Raw genomic sequence first — 23,321 nt, 5'->3', positions numbered from 1 at the left:
TTACATTTTTAATGACTTGACCCTCTGACCAGAGAAACCTATGGGAACCCCTGCAATCTCTGGTACTCTCCTAGGGGGTCCCACCCAGTTCACGTTCCTCTTTAACTACATTTAAAACACTTAAAACTTGAAATCAAATGCATTCATACTCAGACAGACTAAATAACTGCTGCGATTGGAAAATTAAACAAATTGCTGACACCTACAATAGACTGTGTGTCCCTTGTGGCTTCTCAAAATAAATGATAACAATAGTGTGAAAAGGTCAAAATAATGGCAGTACAGGAAAAATGAAAAACAGAAACTAATTTACATCTGGAGCTTGAGCCTGAGCCAGAACATCTCAACACGTAACTCAAACGGAAAACTTCACCCGCCCCCACTTTCGTTTTGACAGATACAAAAACACAGTCTCTCCAAACCCAGACTAACACACACACTAAAAGATATGGTCTGCCTGCCTCTGTCCTCATGCCATTGTCTTTATTAGGGGATACTGGTTAGCTGGGCAGATTTTCCAGCCCCTTGCGGATGAACTGTCTAGCGGTCCATTTCCAGCAAGCCCCTGGCCCCCCGCCACCCAAATGAAGACCACATTTCTTCTTGAGCAGCCTAAACTGTCTGTCTGCAGTCTAAAGGCAGGGCTCAGTTGGGGCAGATTGGATCTCAGTGCAGTTCAAAGCATGTGGGCTGTGATGCTGACTTCCTGTCTCTGACTGACACAGCTGCACATGTGGAAATGAGCAAAGATATTGGGTCACCACCATCAACTGTCAGATACGCTAAGACCAGGCATCATAAAGCTAATTTTAAAAAATGTATTTTGTTGGATGAATGGGAACAGTGTTGGGAAGTAACTAAATATATACATCAAAAATATGTGCTCGGAATAAACATTTCAAGTGACTGTGTTCTGGAATGGTTACTCTTCCTTTCGGTGGTATTCAGAATATAATTACTTTCCTCAAATCAAAGAACAATACTGTGGTAATTTATCACAAAATGTAGGCTTGAACTAGTGAGAACAATAGAAAACACAGCTTTTATGATTGCATATTTATTTCAGTGATAAATAAATGCAGAACAATGAAAAGCAAACAAAAGCTGTTTTAATCCTACACGTGTTTTTATCATATCCTACTAAAATATCACAGCTGTTGTTTTGGAGATACTGTATGCACAATTGGAATATTAATCATGTACTGTAAACTAGACAGAAAATGCATAATATGTCATCTTTCAAATGTCTACACTTTTTTGGTTTATTTTACAGTCCATACACTTTTTATGCAATACTTGAACCTAAGGCACATTTTAGCATATTTCTTATGTATTGTTGCCTAGGATTATAAAAAAAAAGGGAATATCAGCCTCATATTTAGTAAAGTATTTGTTGCTGATTTTTCATATAGAAATGATTAAGAAATTGTGTAATGTTAGATAAAATAGTATATAGAGACAAAAGGGGTCACTATAGTTTCCTTTGAGTGTGTTTTGCCACAGACAAAATGGGGTGATGACACTTTAAGTGAGCGACCCTGTGCCATCCTTTTGTAAACTCATATTTCATCTTTATCAACAACAAGCAATAACACACAATCCGCCACAAGAACTCTGGAGATAAGCGAGCGTGTTATCAGCAAATGGCATGTTTCTCATCCATCATCCACTAATTCTCCTCTCAATACAAATCTCAACTCTTCTCCCACAAAGTGCCCTCGGTGATGTATGGGGAGCACAAATCATCCATACATTATGAATGGAAATCAATGACAAAACTGAGCATTCGTTTATCATGATTTCAAATATAAAGTGGCCCGCATCTACTGGAAACACAGCTGTGGCACAAAGCTGCTGTAACCAAGCAACCGCTCCTCCACAACAAGACCACTTTATTTCGAGGTATGTGCGAAAGGGAGAGTTTCAGTGTGGGCCGTGCTCAAACCTGAGAGAGGTGAGGCCATTATCAACACATGTGGGACTCAATGAACACACCAGATATTCAGCGGCTGGATAGAGCCTGTACTACGAGCAGAGCATTTTCTCTGGCTTTTGACCAAACATGTCAAATATGACAATTGTAAGAATCAAATATTTTCGGTAAGTAAATTATTAGGATTAAATCAATGTTGGTATTTGTGCTGGAGACATTGCTATGGAGCGAAAGTGCACAAATACAAGTTATGTTTTAGTGTCTATTTCAAGCACAATATTTGTATTTTGCGTTATTGGTTACGTCATATTGCACAAGAATGTTGTTGTGCAATGTTCAGTGATGCTTAAAAGGTCATACATTGTGTCATTTTGCTAGAACTATTTTTTTCCCCATAGTCTCTTTAATTAAGTATTTGTAAAATAGGTGAAAGGTAAAGTAAAAGATGACACATTTATTATACTGACTTTGTATATATTGCAATGCATAATCCACTTTTCTCTTCATAATCAAGAGTAGGGATGTCAAGATTATGAGGTTATTCAACGATTGTGATTATTTGGGTCACAATTGAACAAATAAATTATGATTGAGATCATTTCAGAAGCAAGTATTTTTGTATTCAATCTATAGTACAAAAATACATCTAAATGACATAAGAGTACTTTTTATCTTGATTCTTTTGTCACATTTTCTATTTTGTCATTAAGAAGCCGATCACAAACCAGAGGAATGTGTCAGCCAATGGAGCCAATAAAGAAGAAAACAAAAAGTTGTTTTTTTTGGTCATGGTCCCACTAATGAATAATCCCGAAGTAAGATAAATATAAAAGCATGAGTAAAGAACAAATGGACAGCCACTAAAGGGCACAGGAGGATACCAGGAACCACACAGACATAAACAGCCATGGCGGACTGATCGAAAAGATTTAGTTTCCCATGTAACCCCTCTCCCCAGAGCAGTGACTTCATCTGCATCACCCTCAGCCAATGTGGACTCATTTCTGGCTTCGGTCGCCCCCTCCTCCCCTCCGCTCTGCTCCCCCTGTACATTCCTGCTCCAGCTGTGTTTCTCCTTCCATTGGTCTTGTCTTGCTATACTTACTACCATGCTCTCCGACCACTCCTCTTAGCCCCCTCGCGCTTTCTCTCGCTCACTTTCCTAGGCCTGGGAGTGATTATCTGCCCATTGCCAGAGGGGAAGGAGGAAAAGCTGAAGAAGAAAATACAATCTGGGAGAATTGTCTGGAAAACAACCGGTCCTCTTACCCCTTGCTCCGATTCCAGGGGCTCGGATTTGACTCGGACTGCAGGCATACCGTCGAGCATTAACATCCTGTTTGCGAGGCGGCCTGCAAAGACACACACAAAGAGGAGGTGTTTTAGTGTGATTGTGCAACTTTCTATTCACACAATTCTCAACAAAACACTTTTAATCGAGGCAAACTTGTCCATTCGAATTGGCGCAAAAAGGATGTGGAGACAGTGTGTAAAATCTAGTCACAGCGCAGCGTGACCCCCTCTGGTTTACATAATAAAGATTTCCAATTGTGGAGAGGGGCTGCTGCAGGGCTAATAACACTTAAGACTTTAATGGAATACAAATACTCTCATTGCTCATAATACAGTACAAGCATTTAACTGGGATAACACAGAGCAGCTACTTTCCTCTTTCAGCAACAGCGGTTAATGGTTACTTCAACGTAAGCACATGCAGGAGCACAAAAACTTTACAAACTAATTCATGGTTTCCTGTCCGGGAGCACTGGGCTGTGTGATGGCAAAGGCAGCTCTGTGGCTGAGCGGATATTCAGATGGAGCCAATGACAACAATGCCTTATCCTCCTCTGTGGGCCGCCTGAAGTAACCCCTTATTATTATTGACAAGATGAGAAATGCATATGCAATCAAGTATAAAGTCAAACACGTCAGAGTAAAAGTTCCCTTCGAATAGACACTGACAGCATCGCCGCTACAATACAGTATTATTTATTGATTTATTTATTTAATATGGACATAGCATTTACATTGGACGAACCAGATGCATTGTTTTAAGTGTTATAGCAAAATAAGCTAATAGTAGTAGTAGTAGTTTTACAATGTCAGAGAGATGGATGTGTCCAAGCAAAACGTATGTAGAGAGTGGTTGAAATATCAAAATATTTACTTAACTCCTCTTTGAGACCAATTCCAATACCTCTAGAATGATTTATGCCATAAATCATGAAGAATGACAATAAAAATGTGATTGAAATAATGGTGTTGAATGGTTCTCTTTAAAGGCTGCTGCTGTGAGTGAGGGTTGAATGGGGAGGAGGCTGTGCGCTCCCCTCCCCAGATCAGGCCTCTCAGGTCTAAGTCCCTCAGGTATCCAGGGCTGTGCTGCTATTGTATTGTTGTCCAGGATGTCCTTCGGCTTTAGGCCTTGGTAGGCCCAGATAGTGTTGCCATAGTAACGGCTGGGCGGGCGGGTGTAGCTGCAGCTTCAGTCCAGCCTCAAGCCATGTGTGAGAAGAGGAGAAGAAACAAGAAGCACAAAGTCTGCTTTATTTTCTAGAGGACGACCACTATTTGAATCCCTCATATTGTAATCCTTTTAGAGGCTTTGTTTTTAATCGTAACTACTTCACGCTCATAATGGGTGACTATTTCAGATGTTTCAGAAAACCTACAGTCTCCCTGCACTTACAGTCCAGTTAATCCAGTGGGCTGTGAACACCTTCCTAATGAACTGGCCTCAAGCAGGCTATTCATAGGAAATCAATGGTGAGTGCATAGCTCTTGTGGCTGCTTGTGGCACCGATGGCCCGCGAGCAGTGAAAAAGACCTAACACTGAGTAATGATGGAGGCAGGTTCACACAGTGGAGGTCAAAGCAAAATACTTACTGTCCAAAACACTGTGAACTGCTCCCATTTAAAAAGCAAAGCACCAAGTACCATTTACAGTTTGTGACCCAGAGATACAAGAATGACCAAAGATTAGGTTTGAACTGAAGAGGTAATAAAACAGTGGGCTTCCTATCGCTAAAATTGGTGTGCTGGCGGCAGGCACGGACAACCAGTAGTGCACTGTCCATCAGCAGTGAGGCTCTGCGTGTGGGAGATGGAGCGAGGGGGGGGGGGGGGGGGGGGGCTAGATTAAGATCACCTTTCCATTTGCTGCACTCTGAAATGAAATGGCCATCCCAGGTGTGTGGGGGAGTTAGACGCACAGGGAGGAGAGCACTGGAGTGTTGAGGCATCTCATTTCCCACCCATCCGCCCTCCGGTCGTCGCCAAAATCCCCACAACTAATGCTACACGACGCAACTTAGAGCTGAGGCTGGGGTTTTAATGTCTCCTCTGCGTCTGCGTTTTATGACAGAGTTGTGACCTGAAACGGCCACCATTTGGACACGACCTGCTTCTGTGATGGCTCTGGTGGAGATGGAGAGGAAATATGAGGTCTTGCAGAAATACTCACTCTTATGAGACTTCTGAGAAATTACAATGAGTGACTTCCTATTTTTGATCATTATTCATGTATGCATTGGGTCGAAACTGGTCAAATAAATTGCCAATCCATTTACTCCTCCTCAAATAACCATGTAAGTTAGTGCCACTGCTCCACAAACACACAAAAAACACTTTCTCTCTATACAACAATCATGAAGCATAAAAACTATAGTACATAGTTTCTGGACCTTCTGTAAAATGTTCAATGTTTCAATGTTAAAAGTGAACAGTGGCAGTCTGGGTCACTGATGAAATGATCTTTTTATGTCTCTATCATAAAGCACCAAACAAATCTACATCTACAGAACATGCTCTAATTTCTTTCTAGCTCTTGGTGAATTCTCTTGAAGTTCTGCGTACACACAAATACCACATACTCTGTGACAGACGGGCCCCACCAATGCTTTGTTCCCATGTCGAACGCCCAGAGCTACTTGGTGCATCTGTGTCACAGAGGCTGGACCTGCTGCCACAAAGAGGAAACGTGCACATAAAGGGGTGTGTGGGGTGGGATGAATTATGGCAGATACATGAGGTAGGATTAAGGACCCTGATAGCGGTCGCAGCGGGCTGATGGTCCAGGGACTCGTTGCCAGGAGTAGTGGCTTGGAAAGCAGCAATGGGGTGCTGAAGAGGTTGAGAAGGGGAAAGGGAAGGGTGTTTAGTGGAGGAGGGTGGGAGTCAGAGAGGGTACCGAGGGGATATGGACCAGAGCCAAGACTCGGTCGAGCGCAAAGCACACGGTGCAAGAATGCCAACAGACCCCTCACACCCCAAGCAGAGGAGAGCAAGGGAATGGCAAATAATGGAATACATGTTTATGCATGAGAAAAGTTATTAATAGTCTATACACTGTATTCAACGTAAGTGTGTGATGATCGTAAAGGTGATATGCGCGCTTCCTGTGTATAGTGTTCCACGGCCCCTCCAGTGAAGCTCACTTCCCTTTTCTGTGGCTCTGGATGCCTCAGCGTGACATATTGGCCCGATAACAGCCTGCAACTGCTTTCTAACACACTCCTCTACTTGTACTTTTAAGAGTAAGTGAAGACTGTATCAATATAAATATCTAAAGATTATACAATTAAAAAGATATGTGTCTATTTATCTAAACAAAAAACATTACAAACATGCACTACAATACTGGGTGAAATCACTCAGGTTATTTTTAACCTCAACCTCAGTCAAAGTTATGTCAATCTGTGAATGGTTATGACCTCATTGTGTTGGCCCCATTCTAAGTTTGAGCCATTTAAATATTTTCCTGCAGAGTCAAGAAGCGTTTGAGCCAGTGCCGACAGTGGTGAAAACGGAAAGGTAAGCAAATGAACGGCCGCCTTTTACCACTTGTAACAATAGACATTTAAGACCTGCATATTTTACTCTAAACCTGTGATTTGGTCGACAAGCCAACTGCCTTTGACATCAAACCTGTGGGGCTCCCTTTAATGACTCTGAATTCAGCTGTATTTCTATAAGCAGGGTAAAGCATGTTCTCTCTTTCACTAGACCTCTGGATGGACTCTGTTGGACACAGCATTTTTTTAATACTTCCTGGCACTGCGTGAATGGTCTCAGAATTTCCATTTCATAAACTGTATTTTCCTTGGCCGAGTCGACGAGCAAAGTCATTGGGATGCTACTGGGACATTTTGGAACAGTGCTCTGGAGAGTGCTGCTACTTTCCTGCTAACAGAAGCGTGGACATCCTCAGCCACAATGGTGTATGTCCATGTCCTCAAAAAGAGAGAGGCGGAGAAGGTTCCTTATTACCTGCAGGGGTCAAATTCCTTCGAGATGCACTTAACTGATGCACTTTGCCTCAAAACAACATGGTCTTTTCTCCAGAGACTAGATAAGGTCCAGACCTGTGCTCTAGTCCCAAACCTGTACCTGGGATTCATTTCATGTCTTCATTTTATTAACTCCACAACAAGTGATTATTTATTGAGCTACATCAATTACACTGAATGTCACCACTTCCTTGTCTCATTGATATGATATTGTCTCATTGATATGATATTTGCCTGGAATGTTCTACAATATGGTTTTAAATAATCCATCTTGTAGTCAATTACAGTGTTTTTTATTGCTAAAAATACCTGTCTCCATAGAGATCTCCACTTTCCGTTTTGGGCCCTACACACAAATACTTGCACACACAGTGAGTGCATCTTTACTTTTCTCTACACTGATTTCATTCATTGATTTCAGCTACTTTGTTTTTGTGTCTTCTATTCAATTTAATTCCAAACAATGCTAAAATAGAGAAAAATAAATACTGGATCATCAACCTTCTCAGCGCCTAAAAATAAATAGGCGTGCAATGGTTTTGAAAAAAAAAATGTCTTTTTATTCTGTAAAAATCAGCATGACATTGATATAGATGTCATAAAGAGGTCAGAGTCCCCAGGAGACCAATCTAATGGGTACAAATGTAATGAGTGTGAACATTATAGACTTGCAAGAGGGACTCATCATATAGCTTCCTCTCTCTCTCTATCTTCTTCCTTTTTTTTCTTTTTTTTTACGGTATGGTATAAAACACATACTTTGAAGACGTACAACTACAGTAGAAGTACAACTACAGTTGGTGGCAGTAAATGCACCTTTTCAGTTGCCTGCCAACCGCCATTAAAAGTAACACAATGAGTAATGAGTTTGTGGCTGAAGGATCGAAGGATGAACAGGCAAAGATTACTATGGTAACTTTGGTACATATTTATGGAATGGTAAACACATTCAGAAAGGGATATCGTTTTGTATTTTTACATCTGTTTATCATGTTATTGTCTAAAACGAACAGCAATGTTGAGCACTCCTGGAGAATGTGTGAGGCTCTTGGTAAACTTCAATGCACATGATGTCGCTTTGATCACAAAAATAAGAAAAAGCTATGGGGAATAGAGGTGGTATCGAAATTTAGATCATATCAATAAATGTGTTTTGAACGTAAGCACGCTTTGAATATCAAGTACTTTAATTGAAAAAATGTTCCAATTACAGTACATGGTAATATTTCTGCACTTTTGTGATTCATTTTACAAACATTTCACTCAAGTAAGCCTCATCTAATACATTTAGACATATTTTAACACATTTCTCTTGGATTGACACAATATCGTCCGATCATCTATTCTAATCTAATTATCAGAATATTCAAAAGTCAAGGTATCAATTTATGTCAACATCGTCCAACTCTAATCAGAAAAGTATCGTGCTTTTATGTTAACAGACATATTTTAAAGACATACTCCATAGAGGTCATCCAACACACACACAAACTGACTAATTATTTATTGTAATAAGTGTAGTAATTGGGTGCAGCCTGTGCATTCAAACCTAGGTCACAGAAGTTCCCATATTCTAGTGGACTGCCCTTGGGCCCTTGCTATTTCTGCCAGGCCGGGCAGGGGGATCTTGTGTCAGTAATCCTGTCGGGATGAGGGGGATGAGGTAGCAGGATGTAGCATGAGTCCACTGCCTGTGCTATACTGTACCACTAAAGAACATGCACCAGCACAGAAGCCACTGGTGCGACGCTGCAGACACTCACAATGATCCACAAATGGAGGCAAAGCAGGAAATAATCTATTTTTTGTTGATTGACAGACATACAATTTAAATGCTGATTGTTTTAAGTCTTTACAACAAAAAATATGCAACAACATTTTTGAATTTCCAGTGTAGAAATGTCAGTTTGCTCTTCTATTACCAAGGTTTGAAACAAAATAAAACTTTATTTGCACTTGACAAAAAGTGTAGTTTGTGGTAAAATATGTAATACATCTGTAGATAAAGTGAAAAAACTATTGTGCTACAGAAATTACAAAAAAGTATTTGCCCAGTAAAACATCTGAATTTTTCCTTAATCAAAAATGCTTAATGTCAGTCATAATCTCATATTTAATAAATAAATAAATAATGTACAATGTGGTTTTCATTTGCCAAAACCACCTTTATTTTCATATGTTTTGATATTCTTAGACAAATCCTATAGTGTCTGCATTGAAATCATTATATTCCACTTTGCTTTTGCTTCAATTCCACAATTTTAACGTTTTTGACCTAATTGGTTTATCATAGTAAAAGTTAACATGTGTGAAATAGCGTTCAACGTATTATTATTTTTTTAGTTTTTCTTGTTGTTTTGAAGATATGTAAAAGCTGAATATTATGTACCGGTATAGTATTCATATCAAATGTAGTTTGTCAATATAACTGGTAGCTTTTGTTTACTTTCTTAGCCACAGTAACTGCCAGTACTGTGGGAAATGAAGTAGTTCTTTATTATAAGAGGAAACGCTCAAAGTGAAAAGGGGAGTTGGTGGTTGTCTGGTTTGTCTGTGTCTCTGTCTGAGTGTCACTTTTTTATAAGCGAACTTCCTGCTCGGTTTTGCAATCTGCCTGTGAACCGCGCACGCACACGATATCCTCCTGACCTCCACCTGCGCCCACGATTAACCACATTTATCACACGCACACGCCTAGGTCCTGATTTCACATCTCAGCAGTCTGTAGATTTCATAACCACACGCATACACAAGTATAGTATGTGCGCACTACAGCACCAGCCGCCTCCTCCACAATGCACCAGGGAGAGGTAAACACAGGAGTCTGACATCCTCTTGCATCACGAGTCTCAAATGCAGCAGTGAAACAGCTAAATAGGCTGTGACTGTGACAGCTCCAAAGTGAGGTGGCATTACTCAACTCAGCTTCCACCGAAGAGTCGAGGCAATTTGCCGCGCTCATCTAGACACCGCCTTTTCAATTCTAGCAATTCGATGATTTTTTTGAGAAAGAATTGAACATAGTAGATAATTGTATGGTTATTGTTGGCGTTGCTGGTGATAAGGAGCATTTAGTTATTTATTTTGAGTTTAAAAAAGCATGACAAATGTCAAAATCATCCATCCATCCATCCATTTTCTACCGCTTGTTCCCTTTCGGGGTCGCGGGTGACTGGAGCCTATCCCAGTGACTTCGGGCCTTAGGCGGGGTACACCCTGGACAGTGGCCAACTCGTCGCAGAGCCAACACAGAGACATAGACATGACAGACAGCCATTCACTCTCATATTCATTCGCTAGTCAAAATCAAGATTATGTATTTTTAATTTCAAGCTTTGACTTTATTTCCCTTCTTATGACATATCTCTGTAATGATTATTTCCCTTCCTGCCGAATTTATCAAGGCTGGGCACTGACGTAACAAAAAGAGTGGCTTGTGACCCGCATGACCCGCGTGATTAGAACAAGTGGGATAGCAGTATTCAGTATCATTTTAGTGATATCTTTCAAACTACAAAAATTAAAAGCATATTTCCTTGCGCGTGTCTGTACACAAGAGCCTGTGCCTTTTAGTTCTTAAGTGAAATATTGAAAATCGACATTGCGTGATCTTAATTCACCGCAATCACGTGACTTAATGGACACGCTTTGGAAACACACGCGCACTTGAGTAAATGCAGTGGGGTCAGTGGCTGTGCATCTAAAATAGCCTCTGACACAAAAACCTTGCTTGTACCAAGAGATGGGGGTGGGGCCAGGCACACAAAACTAGGATAACCATGTGGAGATACTGGCACAGCATTATAAAGAGTGTGGTTAAAATGTAACAGTGAAGAAATATTGTAGTATCTTGGGTGTGTGCACGGTGAGCACGTAGGTTATTTCAACATTTTATTGTGTTTCGTTATGTATCAATATCAAAATCATTTGTTATTTGTGTGCTTTATCATCTTGACCTGTCCATAATTCAACGACAACACATTTTAGAAGTGATTCTTAGGTGATTTCAACCGGTGCATGTTTAGAGACACACTGCTCTCATTGTTTGCCTTAACAGAGGGATAACACACACTAACCTGCATACCTCCTCCACAGTCTACAAGCACCCACCTCCTCTCAATCTCTCCGCCTCCCTCTGGGCTCCACAATACTTCCCCGGCCTAATGGGGATTCTTTGAGGAGACTACTGCTTTTCTCCCCCCCTTGGGCTCCTAGATGTGCCTATATGTGTGCTGGTTTTCAAACACAACTGACTCAATATGCGTGTGAGTGTACGGTCCCTCCCCCTTCCCCCTAACATATGCACTTTGTCCAAGCTATTTACAAAAGCTTGTCTCCAGCGTGCATCAGGCCACATGCACACACTCAAACCCGACCTAGATGCTCCACAATGCAGACGTGGAGAGGCACCAGCAGCATCACTGACTCATCTCCAGGTCTACTGTAAAGAGCGTGCTTCATGACAAACACCAACTCCGTTTTCTCACCATCTTTCACATTTCACCAGGCGCGCACGCTCGTTTCCTTGTGATGTTATTGATGCAGTGAGCGTTCTACCCCACATGACCTCACTGTATGCTGACGCGACTCAGTCCAAGTGCATATAGAAAATGATATTAGGGTCCAACAAACACATTCCAGCACGGTGACGTTACTAAATCCTCGCATGGTTATTTTCAGATGGATTTCTTCCTTTGGTTTGACCCATTCCAGGCAGTAACCCATTGACACTTAATAAAAGCCAGCAGCTGTGTTTACCTCCGTCTACCCCTGCCCTCTCTTTGATTAGTTTTCTTCCTGGCTCTGTTACATGTTGTGCCATGCTGATATCTACTGTAGCCAGCTATTAAGGGAGCATTTATGGCCCATAGCATGATGCACCAACTGATTGTGTGCAAGCCAAGGAACGGAAAAGGGCCACGGGCTCCCAAATTAATGCCACATGTTGTTTGGATAACTGACTCACTCAATAGTAAGTTTAGGGTTTCAACAGTGAACGTTTGTAGCGTTGTGAGTATGACAAAGGTAGTGAACGTTGAATCTCAAAGCCAAAGACTAAAGATTTAATGTTTCATCTTCAGCCAACATTGATAGCACACCGTACAGTGCTGGGTAATAAGGGGTTTGATGTGGTCTTTTCATAAACAAAATCATAATATTTTTTAATGATTTAAGGAACATTAACCATACAAACTTTGCTTTTGTGCCATTTCATACAAATCATTATTTTTATTTCTATTCCTCCTCCAATGTCTGGCCTCTTTTGTAAACCAGATGTTTTTACTGACAGGGTTGGATTGACTGTGGACTTCTCGATTCAAAAAAACCCAACCATATCACTGACAATTTAAACAACACTGAATGTAGATCGCTCAGTATTTTGGATGAATTGCAAAGCCAAACACACATACAACATTTAAAACCAATAAAAGTATCACCTAAACATTGAAGTAATATTACGTTTTATCACATTACAGTAATATATTAGCGGATCTCATCAAATGCAAACCAAACACAACTGCATATGAAGTATTATATATACTGTCTGGGCCCAGTCCTCAGGAAAGCGTCAATTCCAGTAAGCAGCACTGAACTTTAGAGATAGCGTCAACAACAAACAACTTCTCACTCACAAGTTTTGGTTTCCATCCTTCCTTTTTCAACCACTTTCAACCAGACGCGCATGAAAAGGCTTCAGAACAACTGCTGCTTGACCACAATACAACTTTAAATGAGAATTCTGCTCAGTATTTACACTATCCACTGGTGATTGCACAATATTTTCCATATTCTCTTCCACTCTGTCCCTCTCCCCCCTCTCTCCTCCTCAGTCACAAAACACACACACGCCAGCGCTGCATGTCCACACTTTACTCGAATTTGCCAAACAAACATGGGTTGGACACTGGGGTCGAAGGTTGAATCTATAGCTAAAATCACTGGGGGAGTGGACAGAACATTTTGGGATCTTTCAGCATGATCAAACGTTTAAATGTTTAAAATCAAATGTGCATCCCAATTGGTTTGTAATCTCATTCATAAAGACCGACCACGTGTACGGAGCTCAAACCGTAGCCTTGACATATTCACTGGACACCAACTAAAACCACTAATGAGCCTGGCATACAAATCCCACCACACACATTATTGCCCCACCTTCTTCATTTACATTAGCCCTTTGACACTTGGGGATCTAGATGGATCCTTCTAGAGCACTAAAGCCATGCAACCAATGACCATACACTGCATAACACGCACCCGGATCAATAATACAGCGCTCCGTCAATATGCTAGCGGCTAACCCTCTGATTAGAGCCAAATACTGGGAATTTCACTGATAAAGACAGCGAGCCCTTATGTCGTTAGGCTGCGCATAGTGAAGAGTAGCATTCATTCACTGTCACTGTCAACGCATGCCCAATTTGCTCATGTGATGTGTAGCGGGCAGATGATGTCTTTAGACGGGAGATCCTGAGAGGCAATTAATAGTGCTCTGGTGCGGCGTGGTGTTGATGGACGGATAGGGTCTGTCTGCTGGTGATTGGCTTTTTAATTGAGTCCCCCACCTGCACTGATCACTATCATAACAAGTCCTTGGATGGTGTCAGGGGCGCGGGGTGAACGCTTGGAAGAATTCGGGGAGAAGCGTGAGGGAAGAATAACAGAAACAGTCAGTCATCCCGTTTACTAAATGATTGTGATTACAGTCGATGCAGTATTAGTCATTCAGATAATAATGAATACTGTTTTGACGGTATGCAACATTTGAGTGCGTTGTTTATAGAAAAGAATGATACCAAAAGAGCTGATTAAAAATAAAAATGAAACAAAGTTACGTTGTAAACTTTCAAATAAGGGTTTCTGCACTTTTGTAATTCATTTTTACAGATGTTTCACATTTTGCTGATCCTCAACTACATTTGAATAAGTGTTTTAACACATTGTTGTAGTATCATTATTGGGGTATTCCAAAAAATATTGGGTTGATATTTTTTTTTTATAAATCGCACACTTCCAGGATGTTTACTTGGAACTCATCATAATAAGTTATGGTATGGTATATGGTAACATGTTGATGTCGAGTAAATTTAAATAACAAATGGTGGAATATTTGTTGGTTCCAACTTAATGTGCGTTTTGATCTGGTTCTTTTGTGAAACGCCTTCAGTAAGACTTTAAATTAACTCTAAGCTCACTGCCTAAACCTCCCAGATCTGCGCGGGGGTCTCATCTGCTCTCGCAGCCCTCCTCCTTGACTATTTTTTTACTTTTTCCCTGGTGGCGGCCCCTCCTTAAATCCACACACACATGTATACTCCCCATGGCTGTCACAGCTAAGAGCAAGACAGGGCCTCTCCATAACACAGGGCTAAAGTCACCCAGGTCAGTGCTCAGTTTCCACATCAAACTGAAGAGCAGAGGCCAGAGTCTCATCCCCCCCACCGCACACACCCCTCCTCCCCTCCTCCCCTTCCCCTTTCTCTGGCTGTACAAATGCCTTTGCTGTCAGCTCTGCCCTGGTCCCCTGTAATTGAAAATAACAGCCAAGGGCCAGCCCCCGGCCACTCTGCACCGGCCTGGTGGCTCTCTGCCTCCCTGACAGCCAGCCATCAATACCAATGACTATTACCCTGGAAGTGAGAGCGCTGCCGATGACATCCAAGACACCACCCCTGCAACACTCCCACTCACACCTCCCCCCCAGTGTCCTTCCTCCGCTACCCGAGCTTCTAATGTTTAACCCGTTGTTAACAGCCTGTGTTTTCCTGTTTTTGATCAACAGATTCTGAAAGAAAGACAGTAGAAACATGTACCATACAAGTTAGCACATAATTGGTGTGTTTTGATAACTCCTGGAAAGTCAAAAGAGCTGCATTCATCAAACGATACTGTATCATCGTTTCACTTTACAGTTTTTAATGCGTTCATCAATTTATGAACAGAAGCTTACACAAACAACACCCAAAATGTAAGATATCCTGGAGGCATTCTTGACATTAAACCATGCACTTTAGGTTCAATTTTAGAAAGCCAAACAATCTTCTTGCACAGTATCAACCCAGCAGTGGAAGACGAGTTTGGTCATTTGAAATATTGATCGGTATATCACGTCTGTCATATACTCGCTGCTGTGTACAGTTCACACCTAAAGTCACAAACAAGTCTGACACATACACCAACACAATGACTCCAGACAAGCAAAAAACTCTTGTCAAGCAGAAAAGTTTGTTTTCCTGTGAGAAGTGCTGAGAGAGACTTTGGTGCGACGTTCTTACTTCACAGTTGAAGCTTTTCCCCCTGACAACATCCATTTACTGAAACTGCATGTTAAAGTTTGTAGAATAAGGGCTGAGCCGGCAAATAAGTCAAATGAGTAAGTCGAGGATGACACAAATACAAACAGATCCTTCAGTGTCTAATCGCTTTTAGGACATGACAGCTGGTGAACTTTATGATAGGCGAATAGTCAGTCGTGTTTCAAGTTTGCCCCTTCACCACAAACACAATGACAAAGGTGATCTGAGTTGTCATCTGCCTTGACACAGCAATGACAGCTGAACGAGGACGAGTGAACACAAGCACAAAGCCCAGCAACGTGACAGATGAAGCACAGGGCGGTCAAGCCTGCGCAGGAATGGGACCAGAGAGAGAGAGGAGCAGGAGCAAAGAAATGCACAGACCTGGTCAGAAGCTGCAGAGCCGTGGAGACTGTTTTTTCCTTCCTACAGCCCTCTCTGTCTCCTCTCCTCCTCTGCCTCTGCTCGCGGCGGCTCTGCTCTGTGTATTTGTGTGAGAGAGAGAGAGTGTGTGAGAGCGGCTCCCTCCCCTTCTGCCTCTCAGCTGCTCGGCTCAGGCAGTTCTCAGGAAATGAATGGGGAGCGCACAGAGAACTGTTGTACTTGCAAATGACTTACCCCGAGTCACATGATCCACCGAATGTAGGGTGGGCCGGTGGGTGGAGGCTTCATAAGCAACGGGAGAACAATATACTCTAAGCTTTAACAGCGTGCATCGAATTGCACGGGGCCCCGCCGGGGAGGTTTCCGACGAGTCCGCACTTTGAGCTCCAGCTAGAGCGCACTGGAGCCGCTCTGCGCAACGGAGCGCGGCGGAGCACCGGGCGCGCGGACGAAGCCTCCGTTTAAAGGGACGAACCGAGGGGTGCACGGGGAAAGTTACCGAATGCACCCACGTTTATTTTTTTTTATGCAAAAGCCCATTTGAGCGCAATAGTAGCACCACTGCCAATTAAAAAGTAGGCTATATATAAACCTGAAATATTGTATCGATACACAAACTGAACGAATGTTATAAGTAAGTAAGTAAAGGCCAACTCAATTATAATTGACAGGTGCATTTCATTTACCTGTCATTGTGCAACTCCGTCAATGTTGAGTTAAATTATTCAGCTAGGCCCTCATCCGGGAATTTCAATTAGGGCCTAATTAAGCGTCGTAGTCGAAGCACGTGAGGCACTTCCGCACGCACTGGTCAGTCCATGGGTCAGTCAGTCAGGCGGGATGTGAGCGTGGGGGTGTGAGGGGGGAGAGGACCAGGTCAGAGCGTGAACTTACTAAGTCTAATATATATCTAATATTAAGTATTTGTGTTTCTTTGGGATTTATTGTCTTGAATTTTCAGTCGCATAGTTAAAATAAAAATGATTTGTTGGTTACGACATAAGAAGCAAGGGTAAATAAGGCTAGTTGCACTCAAGGTGTTCATAAAGAATATTGCAACATGTAAGCTTTAAATCAAATTGAACAACATAAGTAGTATTTAAAAAAGTGTCCATTATAAGTTACAAAACAGCCATGACGTGAAAACCTGTGTAACCTACAGCCATTGTGCCAGGTTTGTCCCATCAAAAGCCCATGGGTGCTGGGCTGAACAGTCAGTATCTTCCACAGTCACATTTACAGTAACTCATATTGACACATGTAATAGACTATTAATGATCGAGCATATGCAGTACATTTGCCATTGAACATGTGATTTGTGTGTTAAGAGGTACTGACTAGCTAATAGGTGCTTTGAATGGCTCTGGGTGTCTGATGGAACACTAATGTAATATCAGCTATGAGGCCTGCTGCTGATCCTTATAATGACATCCTGAGGAGCTCTTTGAGATGAAATCTTCACTGTGTAACTGGTACCCCGGGAGTCCTGGCATGTGCTGAAGGAGACAGGCACACAAACAGGCGCTATGATGAGGAGGTGGTGGTGGTGGTGAAGGCGGATGGGTGAACAAGGGTGGAAGAAGAGACAGACAGGACTTTTTTGATGGAATGTTGTTGGCTGCAAAGTACATTGAATGCCCATGTTTCAGTCTCATGTCATAGCTTGCATTGTTAATGGCTTCCAACCTAGGGATTTACCGGGATACATACAACAATTAGGATTAAACTAATACATCCTGAATTTCAAAAAGTAGTTTCTGACATTTGTCATAAACCAGGAAGTTTAATGGAAATGTACTGGGTCCAGTGCTGCACGATGGTTGTTAAGGTGGCAGGACACATGCCAGGCTCCAGATGAGGCCGGCCGCAGTGTTTGAATCCCGGCTACGGCAATTTACTGCATGTCCTTCCTTCTCTCATCCCAGTTTCCTGTCTAATAAAAGCCTACTGACCAAACAAAACACTAAAAAAAATGTAAAAAGAGGAAATGAAATTGTTAACCCTGTGACGAGCTACCTGAAATCTTGAAAGGAGACGATGTGTAGTAATATCTAACTAGTTCCTAGCTCACAAAAACGTTGGCACATTGTTAATATTCCTATGCATGAATTTTTGTGTTCAAGTGCAGCTTTAGAACAGTTTTTTCAGATGGCAATGTGAAGCTGGAGCAGACTGACAAATCTTTGTTAATCAAAGTGCTGCTTACAACTCTTCCAGGTTGGCAAAAATAAAATACTTTATTACAGACAGCGCACAGCAGTGCTGCTTTTACAAGCAACTGTAGGGGAGAAACAAACTACTCATTTACAAGTCTTTCATTAAGGAACAAATATTTTGATAATGTGTATGATGTGTTCATAGTTTTCAAAAATAAAGCCAGATAATAACAGTATATAAACATTTATTTTCTTTTTCTTTTTTGTGCAGCCGTGGTTTGTAAGAAGGGAGTCATCTGTTTGTAGCCCCATTGTCCCCACACCTAGCATCCAAAGAAGCTGCCTGAACCAGCTGCACAAGGGTTTGAGTTCAAAGTGAATGTCTTCCTACTGGGACGGTTTGTTGAAGACCATTATATGCTTCAAGACATCATGATGAGCATCATCATTACACACTTCTTTCTTGCATCATCTTACCCAATCTCATCAAATTATTGTAACACCATTCATCATTTAGTCACACAGCACAAATGTCTGCACTGAGTGGGCGAGGAGCTGTACCACGCAAAGGAAGCTGCATTTCCGTGGGCAAAAATGCAATAACAAAATCCTGTCTAAACATTTAGAGTGTAGACCACTTGTAAGAAAACAGGTATAGGAAGAGAGGATATTGAAATATTATGTGAATAATTAATGCCAACGAGTGAATGTGGAATGAAGTGGCTGACAGGAAAGTGACTGACTTGACTTGAACTTCTGAAAGTTGAATGGACAAAAATAAATATTCATACTCGCAGACAGGCTTGGTTTCTAGGCAATAAAGTGCTCACCTCTGGAGTGTCTCTATATGCCCCCACAGTCCCATTGTATTTGCACTGTGAATTCTCCAGCACGATAAGGCCACATGCATTACACAAGAGAAAGTCTAGCTCTTAACTTGATATGTCGCTTTAAATTGAAGCAGGCAGAGAACAAAGCTCGACAACAGGTTACTTTCCCTTTTATGGTGGGTTATAGTGGACAAAATCATTTCAGCGCATTTCCTTTTCCTTTACTATACTTTTTTAACTAATGTAATGTACTTTAAATAGTCAGTTATTTTATGTTTTCCAATTTAATTTAATTTAATCTCACATTGGTCCTGAAAAAAGTACTTGGCAACGAGAGTGACAGAATCTTGAAGTTGAATCTCTGTGTGAAACCTTCATGTGTTTCGTCATATGGTTTTCCTCTGACTGCCACCAATTCATCCAACAATATGTAACAAAAATATGAAACCTAAAGGATTTTTTAAAGGGTTTGTCAAGAGACTTGTCTTTGTATTATCTTCGTCAACCAAACAACTACCTAAGCTCTGCCCAGGGTGTATAAGGTGAAGGTGCTGAGATCGGCCCCTGCAGGCAATGTCTTTGTTTACTACAATGTAATGGTGAAGCTCATATACATATTTGTAATGTTATTACACCTACATACACATGTTGAATTGGGTTTTCTTGTGGATTTAAGAGGTATGCCATATATGATGTAATGTTGCGGGGGCTTTAAAGACAAGAACAATATTTAGATTTTTTTCTCAGCCTTTTGGATTTGTGAAATGCACACATTTAAGATATACAATTGCTAGATGCTGTTGGCTTCCTCTGTGGCTGTTCTCAGAGTCACATCTCCACAGGGAGACTCAGAGATGAGATGTTGCACGGATCACAGCTCCCAAATGCATTGACCTGCTCTGTTGTACACTGTGCTATATGGATATAATAATAAGGAGCACTCACAGAGAGACATGCTATGTAAATTATTGATTCATGCTGTGTGCATTGGTCTTATATGCTGAAAACTTCACATAATGTCATGTCATGCATGCAGTAAGATCATGTCAAATTTACTATTCAACAGGTGTGAATACTAATGTAATGAAAAAAAGAATAAATATACTTGTCCTGCCTAATATTTGAATAATAAACCACATCATTTACTAAGCCAAAGGTCATATTCTCCTTATACATTTTGAAAGTACTTTATTTTAATGCTTGTTAAAATTGTTTTATATTTGGACGTTCCTAGAATTGAACTGTAACAATATTAAAGTACTTCTTAATTGTACTGTTAAAAGTGAATGTGAACAAAGTTACCTTTAAGTCAAGTAAAATGCTAATGCTAAAAGTGAACTGGCTGTAACATCTGCTCGCTCTGGGGCCTCCTCTGGTCTAGTGGCCCTCTGTATCTGCGTGTGTGTTCATGTGTGTTTGTCCAGGCGGTGCTACACCTGCACATGAGTGGGCTGGCTCAGTGGACTATCCCCCTCCAGGCCACTTCTCTGTCAGGCCTGGCCAAGGTCAGCCTCCTGCCAGGGGAAGGGAGGGGGGACGTTTCAATGTGACCATCAGGGCCTCAGCGCACTGTGGCTAATAGTGACTGCATAAGCTCTCTCTGCCATGTGCATGCGTGAACTTTCACTTCAATACTTACCACAAACTGAAATTCGGAAAGACGCCCCAAGCAACTTTAACGTAACTTCACAAACAAACTGAGACATAGTCACAGTGATCGCTTGGTTTTGTTAACAAAGTAATATGGGCGTAGGGCTTAGAAGAATGAAAGGCTAGCCGAGAAAGTAACAAGAAGAGTGTGTGTCCCAAAAGTGCTGGCTCCGTATTATGTCCATTCCATAGCTATTGGTTACAAAGATCGTCTTACTAGTTGGCAAGACGCAGTGTGGAGCCTGCAACACTGTAGTCATCCTGATATACTTGATTCTCTTATGCAAGCGCTGCACTGTGAGGCCAATTGTTCTACTGAAAAGCTGTGGAGTAATAGCAATAGTTGAGTCTCATGGGGCCCCACGCAAAAAAATCCCAGGGGCTCTCCAGATTTCACTATTACATCAATATGTTAGTAGACAAAATGAGGAAATAACACATGTATTTCCATGTGTTTGTAAATCATGGATATAAACACAGCTTAGAATAGTGGTGACATTGGGCAAGACACATTTACTATCTTGTCTGTACAAAAGTGTTTTAATACTGTGATAGAAATGAAGTACATAACACAAAAGGGATGTTTTTGTTTAATCAAATTCATGTATTTGTTTGTACTTTGTGAGATGAAAAGGTTAGTTTGCAAATAAACAGTGTAATCTGGAGTACTGCTGCTGCAACAGATGGTTGGGTCTGTTGTGTTCTCTTACAGGCAGGTAGAGTTACAGGGGATTTAATGATACTTTCCCATCCCAAGACTTTATTAAATGCCTTGTCGTGTTCATAATAGAGCAAACCAATAGTATTACATCTTGTGCACTCATCTAACTAGTCACTAAGTCTTGAGTTTGATATTTGGGCTTGCCTGCCAACAATTCCTTCTCTATTTCAGGATTTTTCTTAGTGGATAATATGTCAATGGTTGTTCATGTGTGTGCCCTGTGACCATAGTCTACCGTGAGGTAAATTCCAAAAGGCTATAGAAACTATACATAGACAGATGATGGCAATACCAGCTTTAGCCGCTTATTTTTGTAGAAACAGGACTGGTTGGTGACTTGGGTAGAGATTAGCCTCCTTGCACTGAGATGGAGCCACCTGAATTGAACGCCAGTGCTAAAGCAATTATCCGTTGCCACTCCTCCACATCCCCCCACAGCTGTCAGGCCTGTCATCGACACTGGTGTGTGCGAGCACAGGCTGATCAGCCACTAGGGCCCCCTCTTCAGCTCTTTTATTGCTCTTTTCCCAGCCTGTGGCCCTTTGCTGTTGTGGCCGGGGAGAACTCGCGTTGTTACCCTTGGCAGCCCGACCCCTCCCTTAGTCGCCCCCTTCTTCTCCTCCCCATCCTTCCTTCCCTCCCTCTCTCACCTCCTCCGGTCCTATATTCCTACCCAGGCGCTGGATGGAGAGGGAACAGCTAGTGCTCTCCAAACACAAGGACAGAAGCTGCCAGCAGGTAGCCATGGCAACAGCTTCTCTCTCGCTCGCCACTTCCAGCTTGCTTAAAGAGAGTGTGGAGAATTGCAGGGCCCCCTCGATGCCTCGCCTCGCTTGCACACACAACCCAAATTAGACGGGTCACAGTATTTCTCTGGCACCTGTTGAAATAATCATAGAGATAGATGTGTGTCGCAGAGAGAGGGAGGATGAAAGAGAGGTGAGGCGGGGGCACATCCAGGAAGTGAATGCTTGGTGATAATCAGAAAGACACAGATTGCTGCACAACAAATGTTTTTTTTCTAGAATTAACATGCGGGTAGGTGGAGACAAGGATGCTCGAGATGTCTGCGAGCCGCTGTGGAGACCTTATCTCGCTAATGCAAGTGCACAAGGTGGGCTGAAGTTGTCCTCAAATCAGTTGTTGAATATTAGTTTGTGGATTTGGATGTCCAAGTGTGGATAATGTGGCTGGAAGTTCACTTTTTGGCGAGCCAGTCCCTGACACTTTCTGAAAATAGAGCATAGAGCGTATCAGAAAACTGTCCAATTTTGGGGCCGTCCTCTCATAGTCACGAGTTTGTGTCTCACAAATCTCCTCTCGAATATCCTTGTAACATTCAAAAGTAAATCTATAACTTCTTTTTACATCGGATGTACTGAGTTTAAGGCTTCACTTGTTGATTCTGCAGAAACACACGCTCGGGTATTTTTGTTAAGAGGCGATGTTTGTTTTGTTCTGATCCGCTTTTCCATCAGAAAAAGGCGAAACAGGATACAATTCCAGATCTCGTGTCTTTGTAAAGTATTGTATAAACATGTGCCTTGCTGGACAGCCAAATCAATTTGCATAACTTGTCAAAGCCACAAAAACAAAACACTGTTATCATATAATATTTTTTACCACTAAGTTTATTCCAAAAGCAACACAGTTTTTGCTTTCATCGGTTTCTTTCTCTGGTTATCATTTCAGAGGCAATTTCTTTTCACTTTACTACAGTGAACTGATGTAGAACACTCACTGCTCTTCACCAGTTTATAAAAGAAAGAGTAAAAAGTTTCTGATAATGAACTAGAGAAGGCATGATGGAAAACCCTGAAATGTTTTTCTTTTCATGAGCCCCTGCCACAGGCCCTGCACACAGTGTAATGGCGATCTGGCTTTTGAAAATAATTCAACCCTGCTTATTTTCTACTTGATTTAGTCTGTGCAAGCCTTCCCTCATCAGGCCGGTGGTTTGATAATAAGCCAAAGTAAATCAGTTTCCCTTTTCGCTGATAAGTTGAGCTTGCACCAGCAGCACAAAGAAAACTTTTGGTCTTGGGATTACATCACAGTCAA

General features: G+C 41.7%; 1 protein-coding gene across 2 annotated transcripts in view; it reads right to left on the bottom strand.

The window, feature by feature from the left end:
* klf12b (Kruppel like factor 12b) overlaps positions 1 to 16,277 on the bottom strand; it is a 34,170-nt gene extending 17,893 nt beyond the window's left edge. The window contains exons 1-3 of one of the 2 annotated variants that reach the window (XM_072444860.1): positions 16,138 to 16,277; positions 15,904 to 15,995; positions 3,203 to 3,285 (exon numbers count right to left, since the gene is read on the bottom strand). In XM_072444860.1, coding sequence (XP_072300961.1) covers positions 3,203 to 3,268 — 66 coding nt within the window. In that variant the 5' untranslated portion in view covers positions 3,269 to 3,285; positions 15,904 to 15,995; positions 16,138 to 16,277. Of the gene's footprint in view, positions 1 to 3,202; positions 3,286 to 15,903; positions 16,092 to 16,137 lie in introns of those variants that run through there. The other variant, XM_072444859.1, reaches the window with a different exon arrangement.
* Between the last annotated feature and the right edge of the window lie 7,044 nt (positions 16,278 to 23,321).

Source organism: Eucyclogobius newberryi, unplaced genomic scaffold, assembly GCF_026437365.1.
Source record: "Eucyclogobius newberryi isolate DKJ021-1_F unplaced genomic scaffold, fEucNew1.0.hap1 SCAF_14, whole genome shotgun sequence".
Lineage (NCBI taxonomy): Eukaryota > Metazoa > Chordata > Actinopteri > Gobiiformes > Gobiidae > Eucyclogobius > Eucyclogobius newberryi.
Note: the sequence above shows the minus strand (reverse complement) of the source record. Positions and strands in the feature narration are given on the sequence as shown.